This window comes from Mytilus californianus, unplaced genomic scaffold, assembly GCF_021869535.1.
Source record: "Mytilus californianus isolate M0D057914Y unplaced genomic scaffold, xbMytCali1.0.p SCAF_64, whole genome shotgun sequence".
In the NCBI taxonomy this organism is placed as follows: domain Eukaryota; kingdom Metazoa; phylum Mollusca; class Bivalvia; order Mytilida; family Mytilidae; genus Mytilus; species Mytilus californianus.
The window spans coordinates 391,967-409,315 of NW_026262717.1; the positions used below are offsets into that span (position 1 = coordinate 391,967).

Consider the following 17,349-nt stretch of genomic DNA (forward strand, 5'->3'; position numbering starts at 1 on the left):
TGTATAACAGTCGCATAAAATTCCATTATATTGACAAATTATTAAGTAGATACAAAGTTTTGGTTTGCAAGTAAGCCTGTACCTATAAAAAACTTATTTCAAACAGAATAACACATTCTAAATTTTACAGTGATCGTATTTATCGAGTCTGGAAATTTATATACGATCCGGGTAAACTTATCAATCCGTTAAGTAAACTTATTCTAAAATGTTACCAATTCAACAATGTAATGACAAAAAATACTAAATACTATTTTAATACACATATTCATTTTTCACTGTACTACAATCAGTCGATACCTATATTTTGGCATTGCACAAGGTCCTGTTTTTCTCTGACTGCTAATGACGTCTTTACGCTTAATCCATTGGATGTTGGATGAATAAGAATAAGAGTCTTTACACTAAATGACAGTACTCTAAACAGTTTATTCTTTGTAATAATTTAAGAATAGAACAAATAATGTTAATATGCAATGGAGGACGACCTAGCTTTCCAATAACAGATAAAATTACATAAAATTGAGAATGGAAATGGGAAATATGTCAAAGAGACAACAATCCGACCAAAGAGCAGATAACAGCCGAATTCCACCAATGGGTCTTCAACGCAGCGAGAAAATCCCGCACCCGGAGGTGGTCCTCAGCTGGCCCCTAAATAGTATTGTGTACTGGTTCAGTGAAAACGGACGTCCACTAAACTCCAAAACATATAAAGGAACTAAAATTAAAAAAAAACATACAAGACTAACAAAGGCCAGAGGCTCCTGACTTGGGACAGGCGCAAAAATGCGGCTGGGTTAAACATGTTTTGTGAGATCTCAACCTTCCCCCTATATCTGATTGATATTTTAGTCTAAGATACATGATTAATTTAGTAGTTGTAATTTGGTTTAAACTAGCTCTCAGTAACTGCGAGTTCTCTCAGATCTGTGCCTATTTTTTCGTTGTTAGGGATGATGAATGTATAAATACCCTGCCACGTCCGGTCTGTGTTTTTGTTTTTCAGCTTTGTATCGATCTGATGTGTTAAGTCTTTTTCTTCTTAAGTTTGTTCTTATGTTGTGCTGTTACATCACTATTTTTTGTTAAGGGAGGTATGAGGGCTCACAAACATGTATAACCCCGGCACATTCTTAATGTTTCTGTCCCAAGTCAGGAGCCTGTAGTTCAATGATTGTCGTTGGTTCATGACTGTTATATTTATTTTTCGTAAATTGTTTTGTTAGAAATTAGGCCGTGCTGGTTAATTTTCACAATTGGATTGTTTCATATTTTATATATATGGGTCTTTTTCCTAACATTCGTGAATTAATGTGTTGTTCGGTCACTCGTTGAATATTTTTCGATATTTGAATTCTTTGATTAGTTATTCTTTTTATTACATTGACAATGGGCTTTTTAATGGAAGTAGAAAATGTAAGGAACTATATCTTTTTCTACACATTCACTATTTGTTTTGATGCGACGTAATCGACAACGTCTTTACAACAGCTATTTTATATGACGTCAGAGGAGTGAAATAACCGAGTTTACTTCACTTGCGAAATTATCGGTTTTTATTTCACTGGGAAATCACGGTAATTCATAGCAACCAATGTAATACAATAATTTATTTAGGTAAAAGTCTTCCCTCTATTCAAAATTGAAATTTGCAATATTTTAGTTAACAGCAATATATCACTGAATATACATGTATAAGGAATAATGCAAAATAATTTAATACGGTTTAGTATCATAAATACATTATATAAATTTCGAATTCCATGGGATAGGTCTTAAAACTTTGTCCCAGTAACTGCGACAAATTCCAGAAAGATTTGCCCTACAGCAGGCAGATACCCAGTTGAAATTAAACAAAAGAAATTGAACTCTTGTGAGAGAAGGTAAAATAGATGGTACACATTGGTATATTTGAATTGTTTACATCTGTGTCTATGGGGTTTAAAAAGTTAAATAAAGGTGCATAATTCAGGATTGTTTGCATCTTTATACGTGTTTTTACTTAAATTATAGTATGGAGCTTCGAGATATTTGTAAACTTTTAAATTAAACACAATTTTTTATAAAACAGTTGATTTTCGGTAGGTGCAATTACTAGTGTTTTTGTATGTGCAAAAGCATAAATTCCGCCATAAATAATGTCACAGAAAGATAATGGATTAACTTTGTAAAGCATTAATTTGCACCTCTGCCTCCGGCGACAGTTTAAATCCTAAAAATGGGCAATAATTTCAATGTTTTTTTTAAATGTCCTGTACCAAGTCAGGAATATGGCAGTTGTAATCAAATAGTTCGTTTCTATGTATTTTGGCGTTTGTGTTTGTTGCACTTCAGTGTTTCTGTTGTTCCTTTGTTTTCCTCTTATAGTTGGTGTGTTTCCATCGGTTTTAGTTAGTAACCCCGATTTGTTTTCTCTCAATCGATTTATGACTTTTGAACAGCGGTATACTACTGTTGCTTTTATTTATTCATCGATAAGAGAATTTCGAGTCCACCTTTTTATGTTCGAGCGTGTTTGAGTTGAATATTGAAAACGTATAAAGCAAAACCATTTGATACACATCTCGCTTCAGACTCAATTTTTTTATATATTTGGGCTGCAGGTTGATTTAATATTATCAAAAATTCACAGCACTAAAAAATGAAATATATGGGTCAAGTGAAATACCTTTCTAATGAGTCATAACAACAGATTACAAGTGTTTGAATAACAAATTTTTACTAAAAGTACTTGACGACAGACTTTACAAGTGGATCTTGAAAATGCATATCTTAAAAAAACAAAACTACATTTTTTGGTGTGTTATCTTGGGTTATTAGCCTTCATCCTCCTAAAATATTTGGTCTGCTCTTCCATGAAATATCTAATTAGAACATTTTTAAATGTTTTTGAACTTTCGAAAATTCAACCTGACAACCAATCAGACAATAGTTTTCAGTTGCCTAAAAACAGAAAAGTACATTAAATGATACTCAAAAGATAGTAAATACATTTGTAGTTTAAAATACAACTGGCATATAAGAATTGTTATGGGGCTATGTGGATAAATTTATCGGTTTACAACAGCTAAATTGGCAGCGCGTCATCCCTACACTGGCGTAATGGGAAGATAATTTTGACGAAGTAGAATCCTTACTGTATCTTAAGAATAAAACTAAATAATTGAAACTTAAACTGATGCCTCCCTCCTCCCCCCACCAGAAACCAGGATTTTGCATGCCTCAAGATCCTCATCTTTTCCTTGATTCTTTAATGTGCACACAGGGTAAGCGTGTCTATTTCTATTTTAGAATAGGTTCGTTACCAGTTTGTTACTGCATCCAAAATGTTTTATATTTACATAATATTGAACAAGTAAACTTTATTTATCAATTGACATCAATGAACTAAAATATGTACAACTGATCTGGCTTCAACAATTAAATTTATCTATACATAAATCATTCCATTTTAAAATATATACACATGATACAAATTTGTACACACACCACCAACTTGTCCTTGGTCAGGGACACACTTGTCGTAATGGTACAATTTAGTACCTTCCAAGCTACGACTTGTCCTAATGGCACATGTTTGTGCCCTACAAGCTACAGCTTGTATTATACGGGAAATTTATACTTGAGAAACTACAGGTTGTACAAGTCATAAAGAACAGACACCAACCTTGTCCTTTGTTGCATTACGATCATGAATGCAATTCCATATTAGAGAATACTAACAGGCACAAACCTGTACTTTATTACATTTGAGGTAAAAGTATCTTATATAAGTGACAACGATCTCAAATATCCTATCTCTAATAATCACGTACCGTACGAAGCATGGCCATCGTCTTCGAAGACTTCAGACGAATGACCAATCGCAAGGATTCGCTCCTGCTTATATACCACAATGGTAGCCGTACCATTCTGGAAGGAGGGGTGCTCTTTCAAAGTGCCTCATTACTCGTATTAGAGTTTCATTTGAAACAGCCCTTCACATTTGACCTGACCCAAGGTTTACCCGCCACATATCTCATTTATTCATGTTTTATTAAAGTATATACAAATACATAAAATAAGGCTTCTACTGAATTGTAACTAAGGTAAACGATCTTACTTGAGACACAAAATCACCACACTTCATACTGTTTTTACTAACGGTTACAATTGATACCAATCGGTGTATTTTAACAATATAACGTTCAAAGTTGTTTGAGAAAACATGCACGAACAGAGTAATCAAAAGAAAAATAATAGCATGAATTACATGCGTATAAAGCTGAGTATTTTTCGGTATACACAATAACGAGATTGAGAAATAAGTGTAGATTGAAGTTATATAACTACCCTATGCTATCTCTTGATTTCTTAATTATACGTGATTTTAAGCAAAATTACAATGGTCGTTAATATTTAGCAATAAACAAACAATATATTACTGATATAATTATTTATCAATTTAATGGTAGTCAATCTATTAATGTTCTGCAAAAAAACGCATACTTTCGACTGATTTTTAACTATTTTTGTAAATTTAAGGTAACTTAGACTTAAGTATAATCTTGAGGGTTATTTTGAATAAGAGGTTTTATGGATACCACTAAGTTTTGTTGGCGTGACTTAGAACAACTAAGATTTTACTAAGGAGATACTTAGTTAAAGATTTGTATGCATACCACTAAGGTAAAAAGGGCGGATTTTCCTTAACTTACGCGTTCACATGTACTAAGGATACGGGTCCAGGTTGTTTCATTCTATCATACTCTGTACATTTACAACATATTCAGCCTGATATCACAATGTTGAATAATTAATATGTGCATATCACTATATATTTCTTTAAAATCCCGTTGTCCCAGTACAGAAAAACATCACAGAAGTTAGCATTTGGTTGGAACCATAGTTTATTTTTGCACAAAGTCCCACGATTTAAAATCTACCTGTAAGCGTATGACAGTTTCCGCCAATGTCTACTAACATATACAATATTTACATAATACTAGGCAAACACAATTATTTCATGATATAAGGCTGTATAATGGCATAATTATCAATCAGGTGAACTCAGGTATTATAACACTGCCATTTGAAATGATATTGTCATTGTGTAATTCAAAAGTGTATTAAAAGATGGATAGTATTTAGGTACTACTAACTGAAATGTAACAAACACATTTCCTCTACTGCTAAAACACTAGTATAAAGTAAAATAACAATAATACCAAGCTCCGAGGAAAATTCAAAACGGAAAGTCCATAAACAAATGGCAAAATCAAAAGCTCAAACACATCAAACGAATGGATAACAACTGTCATATTCCCAGGCAATTATTATGTAGAAAATAGTGGCTTAAACCTGGTTTTATGGCTAGCTAAACCTCTCACTTGTATGACAGTCGCATATACATTTTGTACTAGTATATGCATTTAAGGAAATACTGTAATATGTTTTCTGTCTATGAAGAAATAGCATAAAAAATGTGGTACACACTGAATATATCGCATAGCGTGTTATGTTAAAGTGGTCACCACACTTGTGAGGTTATTCTGAATAGACTGAAAAAAAATATCACAGTCATTCCTTATAATTTAATTCTAAATTCCATTTTCTAGTAGTAAATTATGAAAAAACGTTGATGACGTCACGGTCACATAAAAAAGTTGTGTCTATGTGCTGACATTCGGAAGACTTATTACATCAAATTATATACAAATACTTTTACTTAACAACTTTTTAACATGCCATAGTATTTTAAATAAAAAAATCTCAGGTATCAAATATTTCACAGAGAGAAAATGCAAGGGTCATTATTGATTTCAAATATTTTACCTGATTCATTATATGCAGATGAAAGCAAATATGTTTGTTAACACATTCATGTTAAACAGAATTCTTCTTTAATAAACGTAATTTAAAACGTTCTTCCTTAGAACATGTTCTGCAAATTTTTCGCCAGAGCAGGTTTTTGAAAGTTTTCTTTGTCAGAGGGAACTGAGCAATGACAGTCTATAGATCAGTTGTCCTGTCACCTTTGATCAAAGTTTTAAACAGTTTTGCTGTTCTACCTTGAAACAATTGAACAGTTCTATTCTTGAAAGGCTATTTTATCCTAGAACAGGTTATGAAAATTCTAACATCGAGCAATTTCGTCAAATTCTATCCGAGAACAGATTCTGAAGGTTCTATCTTAGAAAACTTTGGCACAGTTTTACCTTGGAAAATGACGCTTGTAAGTAAATAACATTGAGAATTGAAACGGGGAATGCATCAAAGAGACAACAACAAGACCAAACAGCAGAAAACAGCCCACTGCCACCAATGGGTCTTCAACACAGCGAGAAAATCCCGCACCCGGAGGCGGGCTTCAGCTGACCCCTAAACAATAATGAATACTAGTTCAGCGAAAACAGACGTCACACTAATCTCCGAACATGTAAATATACCAAAATTTGAAAGAAAAAAAAAACATATAAGACAAACAAATGCCAGAGGTTCCTGACTTGGCACAGGCGCAAACATGCGGTTGGGTTAAACATATTTTGAGATGATATGAGATCTCAACCCTCTTCCTTTACTTCTAGCTAATTTCGAATAAACAAACAAACAGCAATACGCACATTAAAATTTAATTTAAAGGAAATCGATTGTAGGGTTGATAATATCCTTTTTCAACAAATACAAATTTACCTTCATTGATCACTTATCTAATGTTCTACCATTTTTGTGTAAGTTCCAGAAACGAAGTCTGTTTGTTTACATTTTGATCATATTCACTCGAAAAAAAAACACGATCAAATTACTCGAAAAAGCACGATCCCAGCCGGATACTATACAGACTGTGATAACCCGTATTATGTCCACAAACAGTTTGAGGATAAATGTGTTTATTTCCAATGCAATGACCCTATGAGTGAAATAATATTGATTAAAAAATGCCAACTTTAATAACCTGACAACATTATCGTAAGTATATCCCTTCTGAATAAGTCTGTTTAAATGATTGGTTAGCTTTTGAGGTAAATGGCGATTTTTTGCTTTGTATAGAATATTACCGTACAAGATGGGATGTGAAATACCTGAACTGTCTTTACGTTGATTTATAAATGCCCTGATTATCTGGACATTCCCCTTTTCAATTTGAAAAAAAAAACCACGCGATTTGTTTAATATGTAGTTGCCATTGTTGACGGGTTTACCAAATATTGATTGATTAGACATTTAAGTCGGCATGTGATTTTAAGATATGACTATTCAAAAATAGCCTGTTGAGCAAGTAACCATACTGAACCATTCGGCCATGAACATTTAAGTGGTACAAGATATAACAACTGGGGCGTGTATTATTGATCTCTTCTGTACATCTCCAGAATGTCTTCTTGTGAAGAGTCCAAAAAAATGAATCTAGACCTCTTCTGAAGATATTCTGTAGAAGAAGCAATAAAACAAGATACTAATTTGCCGTCGAATATATCAGAATTTTTTTTTTTGGATGACAAAAAGTTTACAATGATTTATTAGAAAATTAAGATATCTCAGGTCATTCGGTAGGCATAACTGTAATAGTGAACTACACAAAAATGTATGTTTGGTGTTGATGTAATTATACAAGTGTAAAAAAAAAAGAAAATTTGTTGGAAGAAATCGCTGTGTTCGTGACATTTATGCTTTCCTAACTCAATTTTGCTAAACAAATCCGACTTAAAGCTCCGACCATTTGATTTTCAGGAATAATCTTAAAGTTTACAAGAATTTGTGAGGTATATGATCGAAAGGAACATCTTCATGATCTTGTCTATCAATTTTTTTTAAAGTAACCAAACTGGATTATTTTTGTATATAAAAGATATTGCAGAGTTATCAAAATCGTTTACTGGTTGGCATTGAAGAAAATCTGCTGGTCCCAACTATAATTTCTATTGCAAACATTCGAGGGTCAAAACCTTGGGACCACAAATTTTCAAGAACTTGATATGTATATGTATAAAAGTATAAGTATACAAGGTCATGGAGTTTCTCAGACTGTTTATAACTAAATCCGTTGGTTGTGTACTGATTGATACTTTAGTCTGGGAGAGCATGATTTATTTGTTAGTTGTAACTGGCTTTGAACAAACTTTCAGTAACTGCAAATACTCTTATTTCGGTGCTTTGAGTCTATTGTCTAAATGTAAGTTCTTTTTTGTGTCTCGTATCTTTTCAGTTAATCCTATTGCAACTGATTTTTACAGTTTGTTCTTATGTTGTACTGTTACAGGGGACAGGAGGATATTGAATATGAATATGGTGGCCTGGTAAGAGCTGAAAAAATATGCATGCTTAGGGACCTATTAAAATGAATAATAAATTCGCACTAATTCCTCCTGCCATCCCCCACCCCTTCCCCCTCTTCAGAATATCAAATAGTCTCATAGGAGGATTTTGAATTTGAATATGGTGGCCTGGTAGGAGCTGAAAAACAGGCATGCTAAGGGACCTATTAAAATGAATAATAAATAAAGAAAAAAAATGGAATGTGTCCATGGAACACAGATGATGCCCCCGCTTGCATATCATATAAAGTTATAAAAAGACATAGCTGAAGAACGGTAAAAGTTTCATAATATTTGGTTGAGCCAAACTTAAGTTAGAGAAGGGAAACGAAAACCTCAGCAATTTTTCCATTTGTAAAGGGGCATAACTCTAGAACGGTTAAAGTGACGCCAATAAATTTCAAATTTGATCTGTGTTTTGTGGTAATAAGCACTGTGTATAAGTATCATAACATTTGGTTGAGGCAAACTAAAGTTAGAGAACGGAAACCAATCTTGGGACGTACGGATGTACATACGTACAGTTGGGTGCAGACCAAGCATTACATAAAGTAAACGCAAGTTAACGCCGCGTGCACATATTTCGTTAGTTAACTTCAATTTTCGCGTTTACTAGTAAACGCGCGTTTACTATAATTACGTTAACGCGGTCAAAATGGAAATTTCTAATGTCTACCCGAGTAAACGGGCGTTTACTCTGTGTCCGTTTAGTCAGTAGTAAACGGGCGTTTACTTCAGATTTCACAAATTTATTTTTACGTGCACTTAAAAGTAAACGGGCGTTTACTACTGATTTCACAAGTGTATTTTTACGTGCACTTGATAGTAAACGCGCGTTTACTTTTCGCGTTAACTGATTGTGTAAATTAAGAAACAAACTTCGTGTTCATTTGTACATTTATTTTTATTAAAACGACTTGTATCTTATGTTGATATTTTACGTATATGTGTTTTAAACCAGAACAATTCAAAAACACTTAATTTTAATTCGAAATATTAATTTTATTAAATTACAAAAAATCAGTTCCAATAACTTTACTGATTAGCGGATTTTCTATATTTCCTTTTCAAAAGTTACATGTACAAATATCGAGGCGGATAGAAAGGTTATCCAACACATCAGAAAATATTTCTATATGATGGGATATAAACATCATTGTTTACGTGGCATCGTTCCCCGTTTTTAACTGTCTCTTCGAATTCCTAGCTATAACTTGATGCATTTAATACATTATTTTAAATCGTAATTCACCTTGTTTGCCTTGGATTTACATGATTTAAGCTTCTGTTTTGCCACATATTCAAACGAAACTTGTACAGTGTATTGACAGGGATATTAATAAAGTGTTGTATACGTATGTACATTTGTACCATCTCTTCAATTTAGACAGACTTATCCATAACGATTATAAATGATATTTGGGGCGTCCGAAAAATAGACTCGATCTGAACATGAATGAAATATTGCCACTGGACGTTATGCTACAAAAAAAAATCAATCAACCTACATAATATATTAACAGTATACTATTGCAAGAAGTGAACTTCTCATACTTTTCATTATAAAGTACATCAATCAGTCATGTGAGTGTTGAATGATGCCGTTAAATTAAGATTTACATAATAAAGTGCAAATATGGTCAGTTTTGGTTGATGCGGACAAATAATTTTGTTATGCGAGTCAGTCTGAGGTATGAAAACTACTGATATTTGTTTACGATTCAATATTTTGAATAAAAAGAGGACATGCTGGCACTCTTAATTGATGCGAACAGAATTTTTTAGTCATTATGTTCCAATATTGCTATCATTTGTATTATACAATCCATCCTTACATGAAAAAATAACTCATTTACTTTGCGGCTATATAGATTTACATAATAAAGTGCTAATATGGTCAGTTTAGGTTGATGCGGACAAATAATTTTATTATACGAGTCAGTCTGAGGTAAGAAAAATACTGACATTTGTTTACGATTCAATATTTTGAATAAAAAGAGGACATGCTGGTACTCTAAATTGATGCAGAAAATTTTTTGTAGTCATTATGTTCCAATATTACTATAATTTGTTTTACATTATCCATCCTTACATGAAAATAGTACTGATTTACTATGCTACTATAAGATTTACATAATAAAGTGCTAATATGGTCAGTTTTGGTTGATGCGGACAAATACAGTTGTTATAAGAGTCAGTCTGAGGTATGAAAACTACTGAAATTTGTTTACGATTCAATATTTTGAATAAAAAGAGGACATGCTGGCACTCAAAATTGATGCGAAGAAAAGTTTTTAGACATTATGTTCCAATATTGCTATCATTTGTATTATACAATCCATCCTTACATGAAAATATAACTCATTTACTATGCAGCTATAAAGATTTACATAATAATGTTCTTATATAGTCAGTTTTGGTTGATGCAGACAAATAATTCTGTTATACGAGTCAATTTGAGGTATGAAAACTACTGAAATTTGTTTATGATTCAATATTTTGAATAAAAAGAGGACATGCTGGCACTCTAAATTGATGCGAACAAAATTTTAAGTCATTATGTTCCAATATTGCTATCATTTGTATTATATAATCCATCTTTACATGAAAAAATAACTCATTTACTATGCGGCTATATAGATTTACATAATAAAGTGCTAATATGGTCAGTTTAGGTTGATGTGGACACATAATTTTATTATACGAGACAGTCTGAGGTAAGAAAACTACTGAAATTTGGTTACGATTTAATATTTTGAATAAAAAGAGGACATGCTGTTACTCTTAATTGTTGCAGAAAATTTTGTGTAGTCATTATGTTCCAATATTGCTATAATTTCTTTTATACAATCCATCCTTACATGAAAATATTACTGATTTACTATGCGACTATAAGATTTACATAATAAAGTGCTAATATGGTCAGTTTTGGTTGATGCGGACAAATAATTTTGTTATACGAGTCAGTCTGAGGTATGAAAACTACTGAAATTTGTTTACAATTCAATATTTTGAATAAAAAGAGGACATGCTGGCACTCTTAATTGATGCGAATAAAATTTTGTAGTCATTGTGTTCCAATATTGCTATCATTTGTATTATACAATCCATCCTTACATGAAAATATAACTCATTTACTCTGCGGCTATAAAGATTTACATAATAAAGTGCTAATATAGTCAGTTTTGGTTGATGCGGACAAATAATTTTGTTATACGAGTCAGTTTGAGGTATGAAACTACTGAGATTTGTTTATGATTCAATATTTTGAATAAAAAGAGGACATGCTGGTACTCTTAATTGATGCAGAAAATCTTTTGTAGTCATTATGTTCCAATATTACTATAATTTGTTTTATATTATCCATCCTTACATGAAAATAGTACTGATTTACTATGCTACTATAAGATTTACATAATAAAGTGCTAATATGGTCAGTTTTGGTTGATGCGGACAAATACTGTTGTTATAAGAGTCAGTCTGAGGTATGAAAACTACTGAAATTTGTTTACGATTCAATATTTTGAACAAAAAGAGGTCATGCTGGTTCCAATATTGCTGTCAATTGTATTTTACGGTCCATAATGGCATAAAGATATAACTGAATTACTACGCGGCTATATAGATAACTTGATAAAGGGCAAATATGGTCAGTTTTGGTAAATGAGATCAAATAATTTTGTTTTACGAGTCATCCTGAGTCAGCCTGTCTGAGATGTGTAAACTGTTTGATTTTGGTGATGATTAAATTATTTGAATAAAAGGACATATTTGAACTATTTATTTGTGAAGAACAAGAGATTTACTATGATTAATTTTCAATTCATTAAAGAAGTGTGATTACATTATTAATTAACTGTATTCGTCAATATGTCAATCGAAAATGACCAGTTGGTCATTTAATTTTGATGTGCCTTATCATTTAATATTTTGGGTCAGTGTATCCAGGATACGATGACAATCTGCGTTAACGCGCGTTTACTACAAACAGTAAACGTGCGTTTACTTTTGATGAAAATAGAAGACGCGCATTTTTTCACGTTAACGCGGAAGTAAACGCGAAAGTAAACGCCTGTTTACTCTTTACAAAATTAGAAGACGCGCCGTTTTTGCGTTAACGCGGAGGTAAACGCGAAAGTAAACGCCCGTTTACTTTTGATGTCTACTGAAATTTCGGAGTTAACGCACAGTTAACGCGGCGTTAACCTGAAGTGCACGCGAGTAAACGCCGCGTTAACTTTTTCGGCTCGTCTACATGTAATGCTTGGTCTGCACCCAACGGTACGTTCGTACGGACGTACAGACGGACAAAGGTAAAACTTAATACCCCCTCTGCTACGATAGGGGCATAAAAACTCCTGCCCCTCCTCCCCAGAACATCAAATAGTCGTTCCATTACTGTTATTGTCCGTGCAGTTATAATATTTTCCAGTTTATCATCCTACAGGGATGTTCTCCTAAGGTTGCATTACCATAAAAATGTTTATCACACAGTTCATATTCAGTTACATCTACATTCTTAAATTTATTAATTATTTAGACTAAACGACGCCATGTTTGTTATGTGCCTCTGCCGTCTAAACCACCTATTTAAAAGGAAGAGGTAGAAGAGATACAGAAGTAACTGGTTTGGACATCTTTCTTTAAAACCAATGAAAATATAAGATTCCAAATCAACATTTTGTTGTAATTGGCTTTGAATTTACGAAGCTTTTAGTTACTGCGAGTACTCTTATTTTAACGTTTTTTGTGTATTGTTTTTATATGTAGGTGTGCATTTTTTGTGTTCGTCTTGATCTTTTGATTTACACCAATGGCAACTGATTTTTACAATTTGTATTTATGTTGAGCTGTCACCCCACTGTTTCAGGTTATGGAAGGATTAGGCGCTCACAAATATGTTTTGCCCCTTCACATTCTGTATGTATCTGTTCCAAGTCAGGGTCCTGTAGAACAGTGGTAGTCGTTGGTTCATGTCATATTTGTTTTTTGTTTGTCTCTTTATAAATTAGGAAGTTAGCTTTCTAGTTCAAAATGTTTCGTTTTTTTTTTTCATGTTGAGGCCTTTTATAGCAACATCTCATTTATGTTGTATAACAATGAATATATCAAACACTAAACCATCAAAAATATAAGACTCTTAAGTGTGTTGCTATTGATAAGTTTTTTAATGTCAAAAATAGTATATCTTTCTCAATAACGCTTGAGCTTCTGGGATGGGGGTTTCATCTGCCTAAAATCCCCATACCATGATGTCGCACTGAAGCAACTGAGTAGCTACAGACTCTTCGCCGAGGTTCGGGCGAACACTTAAAAATGGCCTAGCTACGCCACTGGTTGTGTATAATTGTGCCACATTGAATAAGATAATAGCTATTTATGTAGCTTCATTTTTCTTCATGCTCAAGAAAATTGTTTCAACTCATCAGAATCACTAATCCGGATTTCGAAATATCGATGAAGTGTGCGACAATTTCTCTCCCGAAGAACGCTAAAAGACCATGCTTTATTTTTTTATTACTTTACGTTACATATTAAGGTGACTTCATACATAAACTTCTTACTAGGAAGAAAGAAAAGAAGTTAGCAATATTCCTATATTTCAAATTCTGCTTTATAAATGATGTTCTCTCACTTAAAAAATCACAATTTGGTGACTACGTTGAACACATCTATCCCATCCGATTTGACATAAAGGATACAACAGATACAGTTAAGCATGCCTTATATCTTTACTTACATCTTGAAATTGACAATGAGGGTCGGTTGAAATCACAACTTTACGACAAAAGAGATGATTTTAGATGCCCGATTTCATTTTCTATGTAGTATCATTCCAGCAGTGCCTGCATACGGAGTATATATCTCCCTGTTGATACGATACTCCAGGGCTTGTATTTCTTATCACGATTTCCTTGATAGAGGATTGCTTCTTACTAGGTTGCAATTAAATCAAGATCTTCGTTAACTTTACGGGCGCCATCGCAAGTTGGTTAACCGTTATGGAATATCTGTTTCACAGATGTTGACGGATATGTTCTAATTGTCGTAACTAAAATCTCATTCTCTGCACCGAATGTGATCTTACGAATTAGACATATCAACGGGTTTATGCTAACATGAGCAGCACGACGGGTGCCACATGTAGAGCAGGATCTTCTTACCCTTCCGGATCACCCCAGTTTTTGTCGGGGCTCGTTTCAATCAGCCCTTGGTTTTCTATGTTGTTCGTATACTGTTGTTTGTCTTTTTTTTGTCACGGCTTTGCCATGTGAGTTTGAATGTCCCCTTGTCTCCTTCGCCCCCCTGTTTTACAGCCACTGAAAAGACATACCAGCATTGCTATTTTAATTGACTTTTATTCAGATACGGAAACATGATTGACGCTTTTGGCGTATAAAAATGTGATAATCGAAATTACATTCAGTCTTATCTTTTAATACCAATTAACGAAACACGACAACATTCGCCTTCCTAAGCAAGCATCAATATCTTCGTGTTACTGAACTTTGTTATTTATCGCGCTTGTATATTATGATTCCAAAAACACCATGTTTTTTTTCTCAAAACATGTCACGCCTATACAGTACATGTAACTATCTATCTCACCTACATATACATTTCAAGTTTACGCACCCTTTTACGTTTTTTCCCAAAAAGAAAACATATGGACCTGAATATAATATCGTATACATTAAAAAAAAGGCTAATTGCATTATAGTATTATATAAAAGGTTAAAAATCTTTATTGTTTCTCTGTTAGCCCCTTCTGTATTTAGGTAACAAAACGACCAGACATAGTTTAAGATTTATGCTTATAATGACATGGGTTCAATATATTTCTTTCATTGTAGGACTTACTATTAAATCGTCAGGAGATGATGATTTGAATTCTGATTCATACGGTATAAAATGTAAAATTCCTGGATTTAATAAGCCATCGTGTTGGAGAAAACAAGGACGTCTGATGTCAAACTGTTCAAAAACTTTTGGATGTTCAGAGATTACTTCTCAATCATATAGTTTTAGTCAAGATGACTCTTCGATAAATGTTGATTTTATACAATTGGAATCAAGTGAAGATGAAATGCAATGGACTTGTGAACATACAGGAGACACGCCTGAAAATTTTGTTGTTGAAATTGATTTCAGTAAGTAACAATTATTATTTAACTAAGATGAAAGTAATATCACAATCATCTAGATGTATACAGTAAAATAAGCACGATCGATGTTTGTGTTTAATATATTTGATAAGGCTTCTGTTTGGTAAATATGGAATATCATTTGAGATCATCTGGGCACGCCAAAGCTGATCTCAAAAACCTTACCATCACTATCATAGACCACAACGCGGGTTGTTCAAGGGTCAACAGACTTGCTCGAGAAAGATTTTGGATAAGAAAGTTGAAGACAGTTTCACCAGAGTGCATTGATGAAAATACATAAAATGAATCCCTGTCATCACTTGTTTCCTGTAATTCAGGCTTCAGTATAAGACCCTCACAGTTTTAAGGAATTTATTCCTCCTCCCAAACATCAATATTAAAAAAATAACCATATATGTCTCCGATTATATTATAGAAAAAGAAATAAAATACACTAAAGTTAAAAATGATTGATAAAAATAGTACATAATTATGAATCTAATTTTCGGTTTATATTTCTGTTTCATAGTAGTTTTGCTTTTCATTATAAACAAGGTACATGCTTAATTTTTCGGAATTGATCAAAGAGCTATGAAATAACGTAACGAACTCACGTGTCTTCATATTCGGGAGCAGTTTATAATATTTTAATTTCAATTAAAAACATATGCAAATTAAGTAAATTATTTGTATCCTACTGTTAGATTCAAAAGTAATTAAATATAAGTACAGTATTGATAGAAATACATTAATTGTATGTATTGTATCGATGGTAAAATTAATGTCCATTGTCAAGTATTACACATCGCTGACAACGTAGATGTTCAACTGAGTGAACAGCAAACTAGATGCACATTAGTTTCAAATGCAGTTCTTTACGCTACAATTGTAACCTTTATTTATACTTTTAAAACATTTATGTCGAGAAGAAAGACATTTGTGACATGGATATGCATCGCTTTGTTCTAGTCTGATACGGTGAAAATATGTCGACAATATGCCATGTCTCCCAGGACACATTGTTGTGAATTAGAGACATATGCTCCAACTTAACTCATAAACAATGCGTGCTTGTGGAAAAGAAGTAAATATCAATCTCGAATGAGGTTGTTGGGTTCATGCTGGTGTTTTAAAAAAAAGTGTTGAATTTAAGAAATGCTCTAAGTTTTTAAATTATTTTTTTCTTTTTTGCTTTCGATTTGTGTAATCCTGCAAAACATGTTATATTGTTGGCTGAACGGTCAACGATCAGAGCCAACGCGGTGTACTTCGGAATGCAACAATAGAAACAAATAGATGAACCTGTTTTAATTGATGAACATGGGAACTCATGAATCGTGTGTCGTGTTCTACCTATAATCCTTTAATATTTTTTTTCATCTACTCAACTCAATAAGGGTTTTTTTTTCAACTTTTTGTTGAAAGATTTTCATAAGTTGTTTTACTTTCATTTCAATCAAATGTTCTTCTTTAATTTGTTATTGGTCTCATTTTGCAAACATCATCGAAGTTCTTGTGAGATATGTCTTTTATAATCTCTCAGATTAATATCAAAAGTAAATCCAGGATTTGAGTTTAAACATTTTATTTTCTTCAAAGTGCACAAATAACAATTATGAAATAGAAATCCAGAGTTTTGCATGTACAAATAAATAAGAAGATGTGGTATGAGACATCTCTCCATCCAAGTAACAATGTAAAAAAATAACAATTATTGGTCAAAGTATGGCCTACAACATGGAGCCTTGGCTTACACCGAGCAGCAAGCTATAACGGGCCTCAAAATTACTAGTGTAAAACAATTCAAACAGGAAAACCAACGGTCTAATCTATATAAAAAACGAGAAACGAGAAACACTTATGAACCACATCAACAAACGACAACTACTGACCATCAGATTCCT

General features: G+C 32.9%; 1 protein-coding gene across 1 annotated transcript in view; it reads left to right on the plus strand.

The window, feature by feature from the left end:
* LOC127707328 (uncharacterized) overlaps window positions 1–17,349 on the plus strand; it is a 58,022-nt gene that overhangs the window by 16,097 nt on the left and 24,576 nt on the right. Inside the window, exon 4 of the mRNA XM_052211846.1 lies at window positions 15,152–15,448. Coding sequence (XP_052067806.1) covers window positions 15,152–15,448 — 297 coding nt within the window. The remainder of the gene's footprint in view (window positions 1–15,151; window positions 15,449–17,349) is intronic.